General features: G+C 43.6%; 1 protein-coding gene across 4 annotated transcripts in view; it reads left to right on the top strand.

Moving 5' to 3' along the window:
* The window catches only part of ZBTB14 (zinc finger and BTB domain containing 14), a 94,062-nt gene that overhangs the window by 55,216 nt on the left and 18,538 nt on the right, over nt 1-20,308 (top strand). For all 4 annotated transcript variants that reach the window (XM_078687561.1, XM_078687564.1, XM_078687563.1 and 1 more), the window contains one exon: nt 16,622-16,721. In XM_078687561.1, the coding sequence (XP_078543687.1) occupies nt 16,689-16,721 (33 nt within the window). In that variant the 5' untranslated portion in view covers nt 16,622-16,688. The remainder of the gene's footprint in view (nt 1-16,621; nt 16,722-20,308) is intronic.

A 20,308-nucleotide genomic window follows, 5' to 3' on the forward strand; every position in this document is an offset into this window, starting at 1 on the left:
TGTGCCAAGATCTAAATGAGGCCCCTAGTTTCTTCTTCTCAATCTCTGGAGCAGGGGAAATTGTGGGCTATTTGCAGTGGAGCGATAATAGATTTAGCCATACGCAGGGGCAGTATGTAACAGTAGTCCATTTAGGAGTTAACAAAGGCACCAATAAGAATAACTCGCCTCATTAATGGGATAAGATTGATGATATTTCTTATCAAGAAAGACTATGATTTTCCTTTGTTAGTCACCAGATTTGAAGTGTTTAGAAAGATTACAGTGATATTGAAAAATAGTAAGATCCTGTAAAGCTTAAAAGGCTTCCAAAAAGCAATTGCTTTCATTTAGGTTCCATTTAGACGTAGCCAGCTCTTAGCCACCCAGGATTCCATCTCCTGTGTGCATGTCAAAAGTGTGTTAAACCAGCTTGCTGCCCTTGTATCTTTACCAAAAAACCTGGGTATCATCAGTATATGTTTGATATTAGGGACAATATGCTGAGATGATATTTAGCAGCAACTACATATACACACTATAAAAAGACAAGCTGTCAAAATAGAAGGGTGGGGGGTTCTTTTGTAGATTAAAAAAAAATGTGGCCCTAAGGTGTAGGTTTTCTGTGTGTCCGTGAATGGCCTTGATTTTTCATGCTCTGATTTTTCCTGCACAATTTCGCATTGTGGTTTGGGCAGGAAAAAAGGGAGTTGAAAGGCACGCCGTAAATAGAACAGGCCTAATGACATTCACAGACTAGTGCCCTAGTGGCAGATGGGCCACCAGTCGAAGGTATGTGACGGCAGAGCCAGCTGTGCCTCTGCTGTTGAAAACAGAGCAGTTTCCCCACCTCTAAATCAGGCGAAGGAACTGTGCTTAGTTTATTACAGGGCTCCCATCCTACCATGCACTAAATGAGACCCCTACTCATGCCTTTGTGTTCCTTGATATACGTGACCAAAGGCGTTTTTAACTTGGCCAAAAAAGTTTCGTATGAAGCGGTAAAGGTCCTGACAGCTTAGATACGCCTGCAAGAAATGAGACTGAGTAACATTGTTTATTTCCTAACATTGTTCATTTCCCTGAAAACTTCTTCATTGGCAATTGGTTGTTATCAGGCCATTTAAGCACCATGTGAACACCTTATTAACTTTTCACTTGGGAGCCCAGAGGAGGAGGAGGGTGCGGTTTGCTGCTTCACATTTCTTAAGTACCCCATGATTCAATCTTTTTAGGCCTTGTCAAGGGCACCAAAAATGTCATGGTACTGTGAGCTATGAGGCCCATGTTCTGAGTGTTTTTTTTAGCGGGCGAACAGGACAGACCTGGATGAGATATGGGCTTTATGACCTAGTATAAATGGACAGCTGCAGAATTACTGACCAGACCGGTGCAAGGCAGAGGAGCTCTGTCAGATGCACTCCTTGATCCCTAACATGAATAATTGATTGACAGGGAGACATAGAAACCAACAGAAAGTTATGGTCTTACACATATGACATAAACAGGTACTTTACGATAAGGTTGGACGGGCAGGGACTGGGGAAACTATCCCACTAAACTAAGACAGACGAGGAAGCTAATAGACACAGCAGAACAGCTTTATTTGGTTTAATGAAAAGCAGGATGTCTACCTTTGTGTCGATGCATTAGACATGTATATAGGCATAAATACTGATGTTTATTGCTACATACTTTTTATTACTTTTGAAACCAACAAAAAGATGTAAAACAATGGGAAGGCATAGCACTTACCTGTAGTTTGCAGGGCTTTCTCTGGCTTATTTTGTCTGATACTCACTGTTCTAGTCCCAGTTCTAATCTACAACACTGCAACATGACCGATCTGGTACTTTTGAGAGGCTAGTTTATGCAGGTAGTGTGACCATGACAGAAGATAAGCGGCCCTCTTAAGACTAGAGGTGGAACATTTGGAATGCCAATGGGAAACAGTGACTCTGTTGGTTTAGATATTGCAGGTTGAGGATCCTACTGTTTGTGTTTGTTAGTTTGTACACTCATGGTGGGCCCTGGTTTAGGAAAAAAATATTGGCTTCGTAGTTGTGTCACATAGTGTGATAAAAGATGAGGAAGGTTGGATGGGATTTATGGGATCTTTGGTAATGAGGTATAGTCTCTCTTTGACCCATTAAACTATGTCAAAATACTTCTGCTTTAAAACTGTATTTGCACCATGCTTTTGTCCGGATCTTAAAACAGGAAACAAACTTTTCAACTAAGCCGACTTTGCATGCCTTTACCACGCATGCTTGACCACGTTTGCAACACTACCACACAGGTCTTTATTACATAGCATTTTACAACGAATTTGCCTTCACCACACATGCCGAATCTCATTGTAAAGACTTGAATGGTAAAGGCATATTCGTTGTAAAGGTTTTAAAGATCAGTATATGTAAGTAATAATGCGTTTAAGTGTTTTTTTACAAATATTTATATGTTCGACAGTTATAGTTTCCCTTTATAGCCACAGGTTCTGAACTAAATGGTGTGGTATAACGGGTGGTGTTAACACCAAATTTGCACGCCCTACAAGAACTACATTAAAAAAAAACTTTCTGCGGTGTAAGCCAAGTGGTGGTAAAACGTATCAGAGGGCTGCTCTTAACTAGTTGTTTTTTATGGAGGGAGCTCGCCTGAAGGCAAGAGTCGGTCTAATTGGTCATTTTTCCCCAGAACAGCATCTGTTGGTACAATCGGCCAGTTTTTGTTCACTATTGCCCTCAGCTTGCTCTCCTGTCAGCTATAGGTGTTTATAAGCCTAATCTTTGAGCCCTCATTGTTTCTTGTTTTTATATCTCAATTCCCAGGTACGAGACTCCCTTGTCTTGCCCCGGCATAGTTTCCCTTGGTACTGAATGTGCTTTAGAGATTGCCTGTTTGATTATTTTGTCGCTATAACCTCTCTCCAAAACCTCACCCTAGCTTCTTGTTGACATTTCTCCAGGTCCTTCGTAGCGCTGCATATCTTTCTTTGTCTTAAAAATTCACCATAGGGAATGCTATTAATATGGTGCTTCGGGTGAAAACTGGTCGCATATAGTGTTGAATTACCTGCGGTATTTTTGCATTGCAACGCTGTCTCAAGCTTGTTTCCTGACACATACATTTTTACATCCAAAAAATCTATGGACTGTTTATCGATGTGTGAGGTGAACTCTAAATTGAGTGGGTTATTGTTCATCTTATACATAAAAGCCTCTGCACTCTCTTTGGTACCTTTCCACACAATAAAATAACATTGATAAATCTCATTCAATAAATCTCATCTATGTATATAAATATACGTCAAAACAATACCCTTTCAGGTATAGAGTAGCGCATAAATTATGCAAAAAAAGAAGCAGAGAACTCTGGGTAGTTCTCAATTTTAGGTGGAAAGCAGCTCCTGTATAGAGCACCCCCAACAGCAGCAACTTTCTTGATCTGCTCACCTCAAATGTCTGCTTTTCTATCAAAGTTTTTAAGCATAGTATTAGTACAGAGCCATTCACGCAGAGATCGAAAGGGACAAAGTCTTTTGCCATTCCTACATCCATTTATATATATACATATACAAGACTCATTTCAGACATCCTGGATAATGTACATCTGTCTCCTATTCAGCAGGATCCCCATAGCTCTGTGATAATATATACTAATTCTTCATTTCATTATTAATTTTCCTCTTCTTGATGTGTGCAGAAACAATGAATTAGAAGGCATAATCAATGAAAATGAATGACAGAAAATCATGTAGTATTTGCTTTAAGATGGCCACCGTGTTTACTATACTATCTAATGGCGGGGTCCGGCTTAGTCCTCTTTTTATGTTACATGAAATGTACTGCTGAACCAATGAAATGTAGGTTTCTAAGGGGGTCCTTCACTTTGATTAACTGACATCGACGAAGGCCAGAAGGCCAAAACGCCTCTGCCAGTCTGCTTCACAATGGGTTGCTTATAAAATAAATAACCAGTAATTTTAAATGCCTGGAGTGCTCAGCGCTTTTCTCTTGTATCATTGAATGCTGACGCAAGGTTGCTCTCACATGCTGAGGCACCCGCTGTGAGGAGTTCTTTCAATGACAACAAAGGCCCCCTCGATCCGAGGGCGTAGAAGAGAAGCAGCACAGCCAGGCAACAGCAGGGTCTAAGTAGTCCTTTTTAGGTCGACCTCTGCCAATGCGCTTGCGCATTGCAGATGTCGATCTAATGTAGGCGAAACAAACTCTTGAAACCAGCGAGGATTGTCTCCAATGCATGTGAGGTACTCAAGCGCGACGCTTCCCCAGCCCGCGCTTGGCCTCACTTCTGAATCACACCCCACATGGTCGTTCCCTCCCACTCGCTCGCACATCAAAGGCTGCTGCTCCCCCGCCCCCCCCCCTCCACAGCAATGCCGAGTGCTTGTTATAATAGCAATTGCTTTCGCGATCGCTTTCAGTGCCGCTTTTTTTTTATTTGCTGCTCAACACCTCAGTGTGCCTTCCTCAATGCTTTGCCCCACTACGCCTGTGTCTTGCCACATGTTCTGGCGCTCTGCCCACATCCCTAGCTAACCTTTTAAGAACAGCGATTTCATCTTGCTCATTCCTAGTCACTCCTTGTTCACCCTCGTAATTATTTAAATCTTCCTCTGCAGGGCTCCAAGTGCCCTCGGCAGTTATCCGGGTTCCTTCAGACTTCAGAAATGCTCTTCTGCCTTCATCTGTGCTTATCATAACCCAGACGCGGGCTGTGCGTGCGCTCAGCTGCTCTCTACGGTCTCGCTCTCACTCACCCAACTGCCACCTCACCCGAGCCTGGCTCTTCATACCCTCAGCTGTACATGTAGCCAAGCTGTGCACTCATTTTACTTAATTCCCTCATCGGTACTCTGCATCACCTCAGGTGAATTCTGCGCTCATTTCATGTCTGCTGCTGTCAATCACCTCAGGTGAGAGGAGGGCGGCACGTCTACAGTTCGCCCACGTAGCCACGTCCTGCGTGCCCGGTGCATGCTCTCTGGGACCCGGGGTCACTCACCTGCGCTCTCCAAGCCTCCCCCTCCTTACGGCACACGGTCATCTAAGCCCTGCATGCCCACATTTTACAGTGAGCACTCCATCTGTCCTCTCTTGCACCCATACAGTTGCACCTCACACTTCCTCCCTGGCCGTTTTATACACAGACACATGAACACACCCATGATGTGTGCAGACACAAACACATGCTCTGCACTACCACAGCTGGGTTCTGTATGACCTATCGTGCATCATCAGTCGTAAAAAAAAAGTTTGTGAAGGATTGTACAAAAAGAAAACAGTTGTCGATTTTATTTTGACACTCCCAGAGTCTGCCTTTGAGCTGCTCGGCGGTTACAGGTGTCTTGACGCATCTTCCTGTGTACACAAATGCTTAAAACCTGCTACGCCGTACAATCGACTACTTCTAATTTTGAATCCCTGGTTCTCGAATCAGAACTAAACTATCTTGATGGACCCTTATATTTTTTATGTTCTTGCAATATATACTTAAAATTGTTTGCAAAGCTGAATATTCTGGAAACACGTGACAAGAACGTTCTTAAAATATATTCTAACAGAAAATGTACTGCTTGTTCGCCCCATTAGCATACATCTCTTAACATGAAAACATCTCACAATGTCGGCGATCATATTACAATGAAAATTATCGGCCCACCGTGCCCAGATGCAAAATATCACACTGTAAGCTACTAGAAGGGCACAAAAGCAGTTCTCCATTATTCCTTAATTGAGGTTATTCAGGAAACTAAACAATGAATCAATCATGCACAAGACAGACGCTCCACCCTCTAACTCTACCCTCTAACTCTACCCTCCAACTCCACCCTCCAAGTCCACCCTCCAAGTCCACCCTCCAAGTCCACCCTCCAAGTCCACCCTCCAAGTCCACCCTCCAAGTCCACCCTCCAAGTCCACCCTCCAAGTCCACCCTCCAAGTCCACTCTCCAAGTCCACCCTCCAAGTCCACCCTCCAAGTCCACCCTCCAAGTCCACCCTCCAAGTCCACCCTCCAAGTCCACCCTCCAACTCCACCCTCCAAGTCCACCCTCCAAGTCCACCCTCCACCCTCCAAGTCCACCCTCCACCCTCCAAGTCCACCCTCCAAGTCCACCCTCCAAGTCCACCCTCCAAGTCCACCCTCCAAGTCCACCCTCCACCCTCCAAGTCCACCAAGTCCACCCTCCACCCTCCAAGTCCACCCTCCACCCTCCAAGTCCACCCTCCAAGTCCACCCTCCAAGTCCACCCTCCAAGTCCACTCTCCAAGTCCACCCTCCAAGTCCACCCTCCAAGTCCACCCTCCAAGTCCACCCTCCAAGTCCACCGTCCACCCTCCAAGTCCACCCTCCAAGTCCACCCTCTAAATCCACCGTCCACCCTCCAAGTCCACCCTCCACCCACCAAGTCCACCCTCCAAGTCCACCCTTCAAGTCCACCCTCCACCCTCCAAGTCCACCATCCAAGCCCGCCCTCCACCTTCCAAGTCCACCCTCCAAATCCACCCTCCAAGTCCACCATCCACCCTCCAAGTCCACCCTCCAAGTCCACCCTCCAAGTCCACCCTCCAAGTCCACCCTCCAAGTCCACCCTCCAAGTCCACCGTCCACCCTCCAAGTCCACCATCCAAGTCCACCCTCTAAATCCACCGTCCACCCTCCAAGTCCACCCTCCACCCACCAAGTCCACCCTCCAAGTCCACCCTTCAAGTCCACCCTCCACCCTCCAAGTCCACCATCCAAGCCCGCCCTCCACCTTCCAAGTCCACCCTCCAAATCCACCCTCCAAGTCCACCCTCCACCCTCCAAGTCCACCATCCAAGCCCGCCCTCCACCCTCCAAGTCCACCCTCCAAGTCCACCCTCCAAGTCCACCCTCCAAGTCCACCCTCCAAGTCCACCCTCCAAGTCCACCCTCCAAGTCCACCCTCCAAGTCCACCCTCCAAGTCCACCCTCCAAGTCCACCCTCCACCCTCCAAGTCCACCCATCACCCTCCAAGTCCACCATCCAAGTCCACCCTCCAAGTCCACCCTCCACCCTCCAAGTCCACCCTCCAAGTCCACCCTCCAAGTCCACCCTCCAAGTCCACCCTCCAAGTCCACCCTCCACGTCCACCCTCCAAGTCCACCCTCCACCCTCCACATTCAAACCAGTGTTTGTAATATCAATACATGTAAGTCACATTAATACAACACATAGGGCCAGATGTAGGTAAATTTTATTTACCGACCTCTTAAATACCGAGTCATACCGACTCGGTATTTAAGAGGTCGGAAAATAAAAATACCGAGATGTAGGTAATTGCAGATGTGCAATTACCGAATCGGAAACAGTCGGTAATTTCCGATGTGGTAAATACCGACCAGTTAATGCCCATGCATTCCTACGGGCTTTGAAGCCCATAGGATTGATTGGGCATTTACCGGTCGGTATTTACCACATCGGAAAATACCGACTGTCACAAGGGTGCAGGGGGTGTCACTTTGACACCCTCTGGCACCCCCAAAAGAGGCTCGGGTGCCATGTGGCAGGCATACCTGCCCTAAGGGCAGGTCTGCCTGTCATATGGCATAGGTGTGCATGCACACATGTGCATGCACACCAGAAACGGTATTTTACCATCAAGTAGTATTTGATGGTAAAATACCGATGTTGTACTGCTTGTGGGACTCAGAAGAGTCCCACCTACATACCAATTTTCCGGAATCAGTAATGATACCGACTCGGTATTTTACATACTCGGTAAATTTACCTATCGGTAAATTTACCGAGTCTGTAAATTACAGGGACCTACATGTCAAATTGCTTTTACCGGGTGGTAACGGCCGAATTCGGCCGTTACCACCCGGTAAAAGCCTACCTACATCTGGCCCTTATTGCATTACAAATGCTATAGGTGTCACATTTGCAGAAGTTATAACTATTAGCGTTGTAAATGACAAAGCAATTATTTTCACTATTTTCCACAACAAAACATTAAAATAAAATTGGTCATTTACAATAGCAATAGCTCAAACTTTCCAAATGAGAAACATATTGCATTGCATTTTAACTCCCTGTTAACTTCTGCTGATCTGATGCTCACTTTCACCACACCTCCTTCTCTAACTCCCTATTCTATTCTCTTCTCCTGTGCTGATCTGCTGCTCTCCTCCACCCCACCTCCTTCTTTAACTCCCTGTTCTCTTCTGCTGTGCTGATCTGTTCCTCTCGTTCAACAAACTCCTTCTCTAAGTCCCTGTTCTCTTCTCTTCTCCCGTGCAGAACTGCTGACTCTTCCACGCTGCCTCCTTCTCTAACTCCATGTTCTCTTCTCTTCTCATGTGCTGATCTGCTGCTCTCTTCCAACCCGCCTCCTTCTTTAACTCCCTGTTTTTTTCACCTATGCTAATCTGCTGTTCTCTTCCACTCGCCTCTTTCTCAAGCGCCCTGTTCTATTTTCCTGTGCTGATCTGCTGCTCTCTACCACCCAACTACTTCTCTAACTCCCTGTTCACTTCTCTTCTCCAGAGCTGATCTGCAGCTCTCTTCAACCCGCCTCCTTCTCTACCTCCCTGTTCTCTTCTCCCGTCCTGTTCTGCTGCTCTCTTCAACACCACCTCCTTCTTTAACTCCATGTTCTCTTCGCCTGTGCTAATCTGCTGCTCTCTCCCACCCACCTCCTTCTGTAACTTCCTGTTCTTTTATGCTGTGCTGATCTGATGCTCTCTTCCACCCACCTCCTTCCGTAACTCCCTGTTCTCTTATGCTGTGCTGATCTGATACTCCCTTCCACCCACCTCCTTCTCTAACTCCCTGTTCTCTTCTTTTAGCCCTCTGCTGACCTGCTGCTCTCTTCCACCCCACCTCCTTCTTTAACTCCCTGTTCTCTTTTGCTGCGCTGATCTGACGCTCTCATCCAACCACCTCCTTCTCTAATTATCTGTTCTCTTCTATTCTCCCGTACTAATCTTCTGCTCTATTGCACCGCCTCATTCTCTAACTCCCTGTTCTCTTCTTTTAGCCCTCTGCTGACCTGCTGCTCTCTTCCACCCCGCCTCCTTCTTTAACTCCCTGTTCTCTTATGCTGATCTGCTGCTCTCTTCCACATCGCATCCTTCTCTAACTCACTGTTCTCTTCTGTGCTAATCTGCTGCTCTCTTCCACCCCACCTCCTTCTTTAACTCCCTGTTCTCTTCTGCTGTGCTGATTTGCTCATCTCTTCCACCCACCTTCTTCTCTAACTCCCTGTTCTCTTCTCTTCTCCCATGCTGATCTGCTGCTCTCTTCCACTCTGCCTCCTTCTCTAAATCACTGTTTTCTTCTCCTGTGCTAATCTGCTGCTCTCTCCCACCCCGCCTCCTTCTTTAACTCACTGTTTTCTTCTCCTGTGCTAAATTGCTGTTCTCTTTCACCCGCCTCTTTCTCTAACTCCCTGTTCTCTTCTCCTGTGCCGATCTGCTGTTCTCTTCCACCCGCCTCCTTCTTTAACTCCATGTTCTCTTCTGCTGTGATGTTATGCTGCTCTCTGCCACCCACCCCCTTCTCCAACTCCCTAGTCTCTTCTCTTCTCCCGAGCTGAACTGATGCTCTCTTCCAACTGCCTTCTCTAGCTCCCAGTTCTCTTCTCTTCTCCTGTGCTGATCTGCTGCTATCTTATACCCGCCTCCCTCTTTAACTCCCTGTTCTCTTCTCCTGTACTAATCTGCTGCTCTCTTCCACCCGCCTCAGTCTTTAACTCCCTGGTCTCTTCTCCTGGGCTGATCTGCTACTCTCTTCCACCCCACCTCCTTCTTTAACTCCCTGGTCTCTTCTCTTCTCCTGTGCTGATCTGCTGCTCTTGTCCACCCCAAATCCTTCTTTAAATCCTGGTTCGCTTCTCTTCTCCTGTGCTGATCTGCTCCTCTCTTCCACTCCACCTCATCCATTAACTCCCTGTTTTGTTCTCCTGTGCTGATCTGCTGTTCCTTTCCACAACCTCCTTCTCTAACTCCCTGTTCTCTTCTCACATGCGGATCTGCTGCTCTCTTCCTCCAGCATCATTCACTAACTCCCTGTTCTCTTCTCCTGTGATAATCTTTAAGCTATCTTCCATCCGCCTACTTCTCTAACTCCCAGTTTTTTTCTCCCGTGCTGATCTGCTGTTCTCTTTCACCCGCCTTCTTCTCTAACTCCCTTTTCTCTTCTCCTGTGCTGATCTGCTGTTCTCTTTCACCCGCCTCCTTCTCTAACTCCCTTTTCTCTTCTCCTGTGCTAAACTTCTATTCTCTTTCACCCCGCCCCCTTCTCTAACTCACTGTTCTCTTCTCCTGTGCTAATATGTTGTTCTCTTCCACCCGCTTCCTTACTTAACTCCCTGTTCTCTTCTCATGTGCTGATCTGCTGCTCTCTTCCACCCGCCTCCTTCTTTAACTCCATGTTCTCTTCTCCTGTGCTGATCTGATGTTCTCTAAAACCCGCCTCCTTCTTTAACTCCATATTCTCTTCTCCTGTGCTGATCTGCTGCTCTCTTCCACCCGCTTCCTTATTTAACTCCATGTTCTCTTCACCTCAGCTGATCTGCTGTTCTCAAACACCACGCCTCCTTCTTTAACTCTGTTATTTTCTCTTGTGCTAATCTGCAGTTCTCTTCCACCCGCCTCCTTCTTTAACTCCCTGTTCTGTTCTCCCATCCTGATCTGCTGCTCTCTTCCACCCCGCCCTCTTCTCCAAAACCCTGTTCTCTTCTCCCGTGCTGATCTGCTGTTCCCTACCACCGCCTACTTCTCTAACTCCCTGTTCTCTTCTCTTCTTCTGTGCTGATCTGCTGCTCTCTTCCACCCGCCTCCTTCTTTAACTCCCTGTTCTGTTCTCCCATCCTGATCTGCTGTCTTCCACCCCACCCCCTTCTCCAAAACCCTGTTCTCTTCTCCCTTGCTGATCTGCTGTTCCCTTCCAACGCCAACTTCTCTAACTGCCTGTTCTCTTCTCCTGTGCTGAACTGCTGATCTCTTCAACACGCATCCTTCTTTAACTCCCTGTTCTCTTATAATATGCTGATCTGCTGCTCTCTTCCACATACATACAACCATGCACGCACGCACACACATACAACCACACACATACAACCACACACATACAACCACACACACAACCACACACATCTATCTATCGCCCTCACTCTATCGCCCCCACTCTATCTATCGCCACCACTCTATCGCCCTCACTCAATCTATCGCCCTCACTATATATAGCCTCTATCTATCTATCCCCCTCACTCCATCTATCTATCGCCCTCACTCCATCTATCTATCACCCTCACTCCATCTATCTATCGCCCTCACTCTATCTATCTATCGCACAACAACAGCATCACTCAGGGGCACCACAACATCATTATGCACTACCACTGCATCACTGAAAGCCACAGCATCACTTGTCGCCACCAAAACATCACACAGCGCCACCACAGTATCAATGTGTGCAAACATTCAACAACAACTGGTTCAAATATGTTCTCTCAGTGTTTCAAGCTTTATTACAAACGTCACAAAAAATTTTGATATTTCGCTTCTGTTCTTATATTTTAGTCACGATAAAATACACTGAACATAATCGTCACAAAAGTTATTTACAAAAGTTTAAGCTATTGCCATTATAAATTACAATAACTTTTATTTAAGTATTAATTAATTTTTTTTATAAAAAACATTGTTATTTGTAAAATCAATACTTCTAAGTCACGTAAATATAAAACATGTTGCATTAAAAATGCTATAGGTGTCACATTTTCAAAAAATAAAAGAATTACCATTGTAAATGACAAAGCTATTAATTTCACGATTTTCAAAAATAACACATAAATAACAAATTTGTCATGTACAGGACAAATAACTCAAACTTTCCTAATGCGAGACCTTTTGCATTGCAAATGCTTGTTATTTCTTTAAACCACCAGTGCAACGGAGAGACCTACGCGTGTCGGGTGTATATATATATATATATATATATATATATATATATATATATATAAATTCACTGAAAAAACCATAGGTTTCACACACGTTATAGTTAGGAATTAGCATTTAAAAAACCTTAGAAATTCACTGAAAAAACCATTTATACACCTGTTATAGTTAGCTGGACATTTTACTCATACGAAACCATTGAAATTCCCCCTTTATAGTTAGTTGTACTCACTATAACTCGCGCGCCCGCAGTGAATTTCGAAGGTTTTTTCAATGCTAATTCCTAACTATAACGTGTGTTAAATGTATGGTTTTTTCAGTAAATTTCCAAGGTTTTTTAAATGCTAATTTCTAACTATGACATGTGTGAAACACAGAGGGGGAGATAGTGAAGACAGAGATAAAATGGTACACGCAGAGGGTGCGAGACTACAGGCAAAGAAAGAAAAGATTTAACATGGTAGAGCAGTGTAATAACCACCAGCAGCCATATCATAATAAGCCTCTGCAGATGTACATCAGAGGGTGCAGGCAGAAGATGCACCCAGAGAGAGAGGGATGGTGCAGACAGAAAATACATTTCCAATTTACAGCACTATCTCTATACCAGCATTTAATCAAAACATGGACACAATATCAAAACAGACAGGGGACATTATAGAAAAAGGTGCAAATATAATTCTTTAATTTACACAGGCACTCAGTGTGATCCTGGACAAAAAATGTAAAACCAAACATTTTACCAAAACACATTTACCACACGAAAAAGTTTAAGAGACAGAATACAGCCTATCTATTTCAGCACTACAATACAGTGCAGAAACCTGAGTCATTTTCAAAATACATTTCCAATTTGCAGCATTACTTTTTTTGCCAGCATTACATCCAAACATGAAACACAATATCAGAAGAAAGAAGACAGTATAAGCAGAGAGAGGTAGACTGTGAGGAGAGACAGGGGAGATTATAGAAAAAGGTGCAAATATAATTCTTTAATTTACACAGGCACTCAGTGTGATCCTGGACAAAAAGTTTAAAACCAAACATTTAACAAAACACATTTACCACACGAAAATGTTTAAGAGACAGAACACAGCCTATCTATTTCAGCACTACAATACAGTGCAGAAACCCGAGTCATTTTCAAAATACATTTCCAATTTGCAGCATTACTTTTTTTGCCAGCATTATATCCAAACATGAGACACAATATCAGAAGAAAGAAGACAGTATAAGCAGAGAGAGGTAGACTGTGAGGAGAGACAGGGGAGATTATAGAAAAAGGTGCAAATATAATTCTTTAATTTACACAGGCACTCAGTGTGATCCTGGACAAAAAAATTTAAAACCATAAATTTTACCAAAACACATTTACAACACTAATACGTTTAAGAGACTACATTACAGTGCAGAAACCTGAGTCATTTTCAAAATACATTTCCAATTTACAGCATTACTTTTTTGCCAGCATTACATCCAAACATGAGACTCACACTGTGACCTTAGACACATAACAGAAATCCTTCAATTCAGTCAAATGATTACTACAGTGAAAGGGGGGAGGAGGGGGTCTTGCTAGTAGTGTTGTATAAAGAGAGCACGGGTGAGGGAGAGAGAAAGAGAGAGACAATGAGAGGGAAAAAATAAACAAAAGGAAGTAAATCACATGAGAGAGGGAGTTAGAAAACAGTAGTAAAGGAAAGGGATAATGACAGTGAGGAAAAAGATATGAGAGTAAGGAAAGGAGAGTGATAAAAAAAGCATATTAAGAAAAAGGAAAAAGGAGTAAGTGAAACAGAAGGATTTATAGAAAAAGAGAGGAAGGAAAAAGAACAGTGGTGGAGAGAAAGGAAGACAGTGAGACAGAGTGAAAGAGAGAGAAAGTGAGTAACTTCCACATTAGAACACATTTATATTATTAACTTACACTGCACAACATATATCCCCTTACAAATTAATAACTCACCTTTAAAAATGTTTTTGAAGATTTAGAACAGTGTCAATCACACACCAGATTTTCTTAAGCAGAATCTCTGAAATGTACCTCAGACACTGCAACCACAAAATGACCCTGATTCTCTCTCATTTTTCACACACATTTCTGTACATGACCAATTAAATTTCTTCCCACACTAATTCAAAACCAAACTAACATTTTAATTGGTTGTACATTTCAACACTATCATCCTTCCCCCACTGCTCTCTCTGCCTGTTACCACGGTAACTCTCCATAGAACACCTTACAGAACTCAAAAGGTGAAAAGTTCATCTCTCAATGTTGCAAACCAAAGCAGCAAGTGTGTTTGACTTCTCAATATTCCAGCTTATCCTGTGCAATGTTCTTTTCAATGACTTTTTCTAAACCAATAGTATTATTCCTTTTAAAAAACAGTAGTATGCACCCTAGTTTTCAATGTTAAATGATCAGAAACCACCAATCATTTCTTTGTTTTTCAAGTGCACTGAATCTCATCCACATTTTTTTCTAAACTCCAAGTTTTCAAACTGCCATTTCATTTCCAGAGCCCATCTGAGTACAACCAGATCTGCCTTCAAGATGCTTAGAGTGTGGATTGTAGGACACAGTTTTATATTCTGGAGTAAAAGGTATGCAGCAAATAGATGCTTTCTCAACCTTGATTTACCAAATGTGGATATTATGTGGATTGGCCAGAGAGGATTAAGATGTCACCAATTGATGCCATTGGTAAAATCCTTTTTGCATCTCCCACGCCCTGACCTCATAATTGTGCACTGTGGTGGAAATGACCTAGGCACTTTGACTGGGGTAGGTCTGGAAATGCTTTTAAAGGACACCTTGGGCAATTGATGTCACTTTTTCCACAAACTGCCTTGGTATATTCTAATATATGCCAAAGGCAAAAATGGAACTGGTCCAACCAATATTGTCCGCAGATTGAGAAAGCAAGGAAACATGTGAATAAGTCTGTTTCTGCTTTCCTCAGAGACTATGGTTTGGGTTCTATATACCACAACAACTTGCGTTACAACATGCAAGGCATCTATAGGAAAGATGGTGTACATTTCACAGATGACGGTAACAGAGTCTTCCTTTTAAACTTAAGACTCTGCATTGGTACTTACTTGTACGTACAAAAAACACTCAATGAACACAACGGCTCTTTTTAGAGGCACCCAACATCTAAACACTCAAACGTTTTATTAAACTGTATTTTTTTTGCTTTTTTTTTGTCGACGTGCGCCCTTCGTGGTCCTTTAGGTTACCCCCTGAGAAGGCCTAGGGGGTCAGGGAGACTCTACCCTGCCCCCATTTCACGTTCTCGACTTTTGTTTTTCACTCTCTTCTGCCTCATACACAAAATAGCGGCTAAAGGGTGCGAGCACCGTGCGCGCACCTCGCAATTTAAAAAAAAAAGTTTTTTTGCCCTTCGTGGTCCTTTAGGGACCCCCTGAGAAGGCCTAGAGGGTAAGGGAGACTCTACCCTACCCCCTTTTCACGTTCTCCACTTTTAATTTTCACTCTGTTTTGCCTCGGGAGGTGCGAGCACCGTGCGATTAAAAAAAATAATAATAAATTTTGGGGCCTTCGGGGTCCCCCTGAGAAAGCCTAGGGGGTCAGGGACTCTCTACCCTGCCCCCTTTTCATGTTCTTCACCTTTATTTTACCCTCTTTGTTGCCTCGCACTGACAAAATGGCGGCCAACACTTCCTGGTTTCCACCGATTCGAATGTTGACAGACGTCTTACAGCAAATCAGAATTCTGCTCACACACAATGGTGCGCGCATGGGTGCGCGCACAGTGCGCGGTTATATATATATATATATACATTTTTTCAAATTCGATTTTCTCAACAACTACTGGAGGGATTTACACCATTTAAACCAAAGGGCGATCTAACATTTTGCCAAATTTCTTGTAATTCCGTTCAGCCGTTCGGGCTGTAGCCGTGTCTAATCGTCCTATTGAAAATAACATGGGGAAAACACGTTTTGGGACCCCCCTTTTTTCTCAGCCCCCACTTGATGAATCACTACAAAACTTTCAGGGAAGGAGCGGAGCGGGCCATCTTCTTCGAGAAATACACAAAGATTCATCCACCGGTGCCAAAGTTATTCCCAATAGAATGTTGCGGATTTCCTATGGAAACTAGGTCCTAACTATACCTACCTACTGGCGACCGCCAGTAGGTAATATATATATATATATATCTAGATATATATATATATATAATTTAATTTGGGGTTATATTTACCTAGTAAGTTGTTACCATACATATGCCTTCTACATACATGCCTTAACAACGCAAACTTCATTGTCAAGGCATGTGTGGTAAAGGCATATGCATGGTAAAGACATCCATCGTAAAGACTTGTGTGGTAGTGTTGCAGTTGTAATGACCAGTTTATAAAGCCATGCATTGTAATGGCTTTCATGGTTCTGTTATGCATCCCTTAAAACTGCCCTACCTCGCGACCAGGGGATATTGTCATCGGCCCACAAGTGAACTTGGATATTGTGGCCCCAATGATTTACATTAGGAATTGAAAACATGCATTACATAAATGATGTGGGAGCTTACAATATACTGTGCATGTGGGTTAGTTTAAACATTAATTAAGATCTGTTTGTTTGGGGAGTGGGTGTTTTAGGCAACGATGGATGAGAACAGAGGAGGACTCATTTTCAGATTTACTTTGTATTCTCAGATTGCCGGATGTTCTCTTCGGAATCGGATCAATTGTGTGAGAAAAAATTTACACAACCCAGTCCCTCATGAATCCATGGAATTCTCCTACCATTGCAGAGGTGAGTTGGAGTTGGCAGTAATGCCGTTCTCATGTTGGCATCAACTTTGGAACTTGCTGGAAAGTGACATGTTCACATTCATGGGGTCCCCTTCCTCATGAAATACGTGCTATTTCAATGGTTGAAAGATAAATTCTTTAGAGTCAAAAAAATACTATGACCAGAACTTTTTCTGAGCCTGGGATTAGCTTTTAGGTGTCTTACAGAAGGTGTTCTTTATTCTATAAACTTCCCTGTACTCTTTCTTAGGTAACTGTTTCGGCATCTGTAAACTAATGTTTAAGCTGTTAACAGTATTCAAAAATCTATTGTATATACTTGGAACTGAAAGGTATCCACAGGAAAATAAATATCAGTAATGTGCATAGGCCTAAGGAAGAAACGGGGTATTTATGATACAGAGTGAGAAGCACGCACCGGTAATATTGTCCAAGGCCTTGCAGTAACACAAACGGATTGTTAGGTTGTGCTTTTTTGGCAGATCATCAGTTGATATAATGTAATAAGTAGGGTACTCAATTCCTATACCTGAAAAGTGAAATTGTGTGATGACCAGGTTAGTCAAGTCTGTGGGTCAGTGGGGAGCACACCTTCTTAGGAGCAAGCGCCTCCGCACACCCAGAATGTTGTCATGCTTTATCATAGGGGGAGCTCCACGTTGGGCCGGCCTTGCAAAGCCCGGCGGGCACCCACAAGGGGGCTCTTTACCGGAAACCTTTTTCGGTATGCTGTTTTCAAATGTATGAAGCTTCGGTGTGGGCTGATAAGGGTAGATTGGTGTGAATAATTATGTCAGCTATTATGTACTTGATAAGTGCCAGTAAAAAATAGGTCAGATGGTCCTCTAAAAATTGTTTTAATGGATGAGTCCCCTAGCCCATATTAAAAACCTGTGTGCGCTATTATCAGAAATTATGATCTATGTTATCCGTTGGGTCGACATGTTTCTTGCCTCAATCAGTCTACTAGGATCTGGTGGCAATTCTTCAGGACCGGTAAATCCTAATCTACACAAGCGCTTGTGATCGGTAACAACTCAATGACCCGATTTCCAATCACCATGCAATTTAGTATATCTATAAAAATTCCGTACAAAGTGTAAAAACTGACCTGTAAAAATGTGTTTGGTGCGGCATGCGTGGCACTGCAAAACATGCCGTTAAATTGTGTGTTATAAAAGATTGTACACATATACGAATTAAACACAAGATGTGTCAAACACCACATACATATTCCAACCACTGTGCCCCCAAGGGTTGTCAACTCACCCACTTGCCGTGCAGTTGGGCTTCCTTGAGTAGGAGCATGGCTACACACTAATTATGCATGCTGAAAAACAAATCCCCAAAATTTGGGATAGCAGTACCATTCACTCTCCATCTAATACAAAGCACCCCACCCGGGGAACTACAAAGTACTTACGAGGTCCGCAGCCAAGTTGCGCAGGATGACCTACCCAGGCTCAGCTCCCACGGAATTGAGGGAGCTGGTTGGGCGACCTTTATAGGACCTACCCCCTTTTTCGGGGACATTACCTATGTGGAACATGTTCTGTTTTCAAATTCACCGCAATCATAAAAGAAATCCAGCTGGATACCACTTTTATCTGTGTACAAATGACACACACACACAAACAGCAATTCGGAAAACAGTGTCTACATGGTTACTTGTCCTTGTGACGGGTTTTCCAAAAAACAACTTTTGGCAAATTACCCGGCATCGCAGCTTAGGACCTTCCAACTAAGCAAATTTTTAACATAATTTTGAGATGAGGGATATTTTAGCCTTCGCATCCATGGTGATCGGATTGTCTAATCAGAATGTATATAAGATAAAATGGCACCCGCAATAATTCTCTGACCGGGATCAGTGAGCGTTCTAGTTGCCTGCACCTCACTAAGAAAAATGGCACCCACAATAGATCTGCGACCGGGGTCAGTGAGCGTTCAAGAGGACAGGGCCCACTGCACCAGAAACCGGTTGATACCGTGAGCTTGGTACTTAATGGCGGTCCCCCAACCGGCTCGCTCACTTCTGAGGGAGCTGAGCCCGGGTAGGTTGTCCTGCGCACCTTCGCTGCGGACTCTGTAAGTACTTTGTATTTCCTAAAAGTCCCTGGCTGGGGTGCTTTGTATGAGACGGAGGGTGTACTGTACTGCCATCCTAAATTTTGGGGATTTGTCTTTTAGCACACATAATTAGCGTGTTGCGTTGCTCCTACTCGAAGAAGCCGAACTGCACCGCAATAGGGTGAATTGACAATCCTTGGTGGTATAGTGGTTAGCATCTGTATGTGGTGTTTGTCACATCTTGTTTTTCATTAACCTCATCGCTGCGGCGCGAATGCTGAGATTCCAATCGCGGGCGTGGTCATGACGGCTCCCGGCTGTCATCAGCATAAGCCCACCGTTACTCATGACGGCCGGGAGCCGTCATCAGCATGGAAGAGGTTAATACATGTGCAGTATTTTGTATAATGAGTACAGTTTTACGGCATGTTTTGCAGTGCCACGCATGTCGCCCAAACAAATTTGACACTGTTTACTTAGTAAACCGTTTCTGTATCTTGATTGCAGGTCGTTTTTTACATTTTGTCAATTCTTTTAGCCATTACATCTTTATTTCTTTACTATAAAAATACTTTTTACACACTTTTCTATTTCACAAAATATGGTTTACTTCGCTTTTATACATTGTTTATTAAAACCAACTGCAGTACACATTGTTTTAGCCTCCTACCCTCAACCCACTCGCTCATTCATTCACCGGAACCACATTCTCTCATGTATACATCTCATTCCAATCTCAGCCACACTCCACATACACCACGGTATACAATTGGAAAAGATCATCAATTTCTGCTGTTGTTGTGTTGCACGCTCAGATCTGTCACAAAGGCAATCAGGTAAAATCAGAACCTATCGACGGCAGAATAAAAGCCAGACTGAAGAAGTGAAAAAGATGGCGTTAACCACATATTGTAATGGGCTGCAAGGAAGACAGATTTGTGCAGCCTAGGACAGGATATGAACAGATCAGTACAGGAATCATGGAGTTTAGGGCCCTATCCATCAAAGAACCAATTAAAACCAGGGGAAACAGCAAGGCTGACAGTCAAGTAAGTGCTAATCCCTTTTCGGTTGCTGACAACATCAGGGATGGGGAAATAGACTTAGACGATATGGTCAAAATGTCACCATTCTCATGATAGGTCGCTTACTCTATTAAAAGGTTAACGTTGCAGTGAGGAATAGAGCACTTAGCTGGTATAAAGATCCTCAGAATCAAAGAGACATTAACAACTCTAACAAAACAATTAAATATATTTTTTTTAATACAGCACTAAAACTTTATGCTCCCTGCAGACACCTTTTACCTGAATACTTTTTGTACCATGAACCCGATCAGACCTAGCAGGAAACATTGGGCCGCCTCGATCTTTATAAATTCCCCCAAACAATCAGACCCAATCACAAACTATGTGTTAAAGAACTATTTATAGAGCATTGTATGAATAAATGTGTGGCCGCTGCTCAGAACAAAGAATCAATTGTAAACTATGTCACAAATAAACTATGCCACAGTTT

This window comes from Lissotriton helveticus, chromosome 4_1 (assembly GCF_964261635.1).
Source record: "Lissotriton helveticus chromosome 4_1, aLisHel1.1, whole genome shotgun sequence".
Classification (NCBI taxonomy): domain Eukaryota; kingdom Metazoa; phylum Chordata; class Amphibia; order Caudata; family Salamandridae; genus Lissotriton; species Lissotriton helveticus.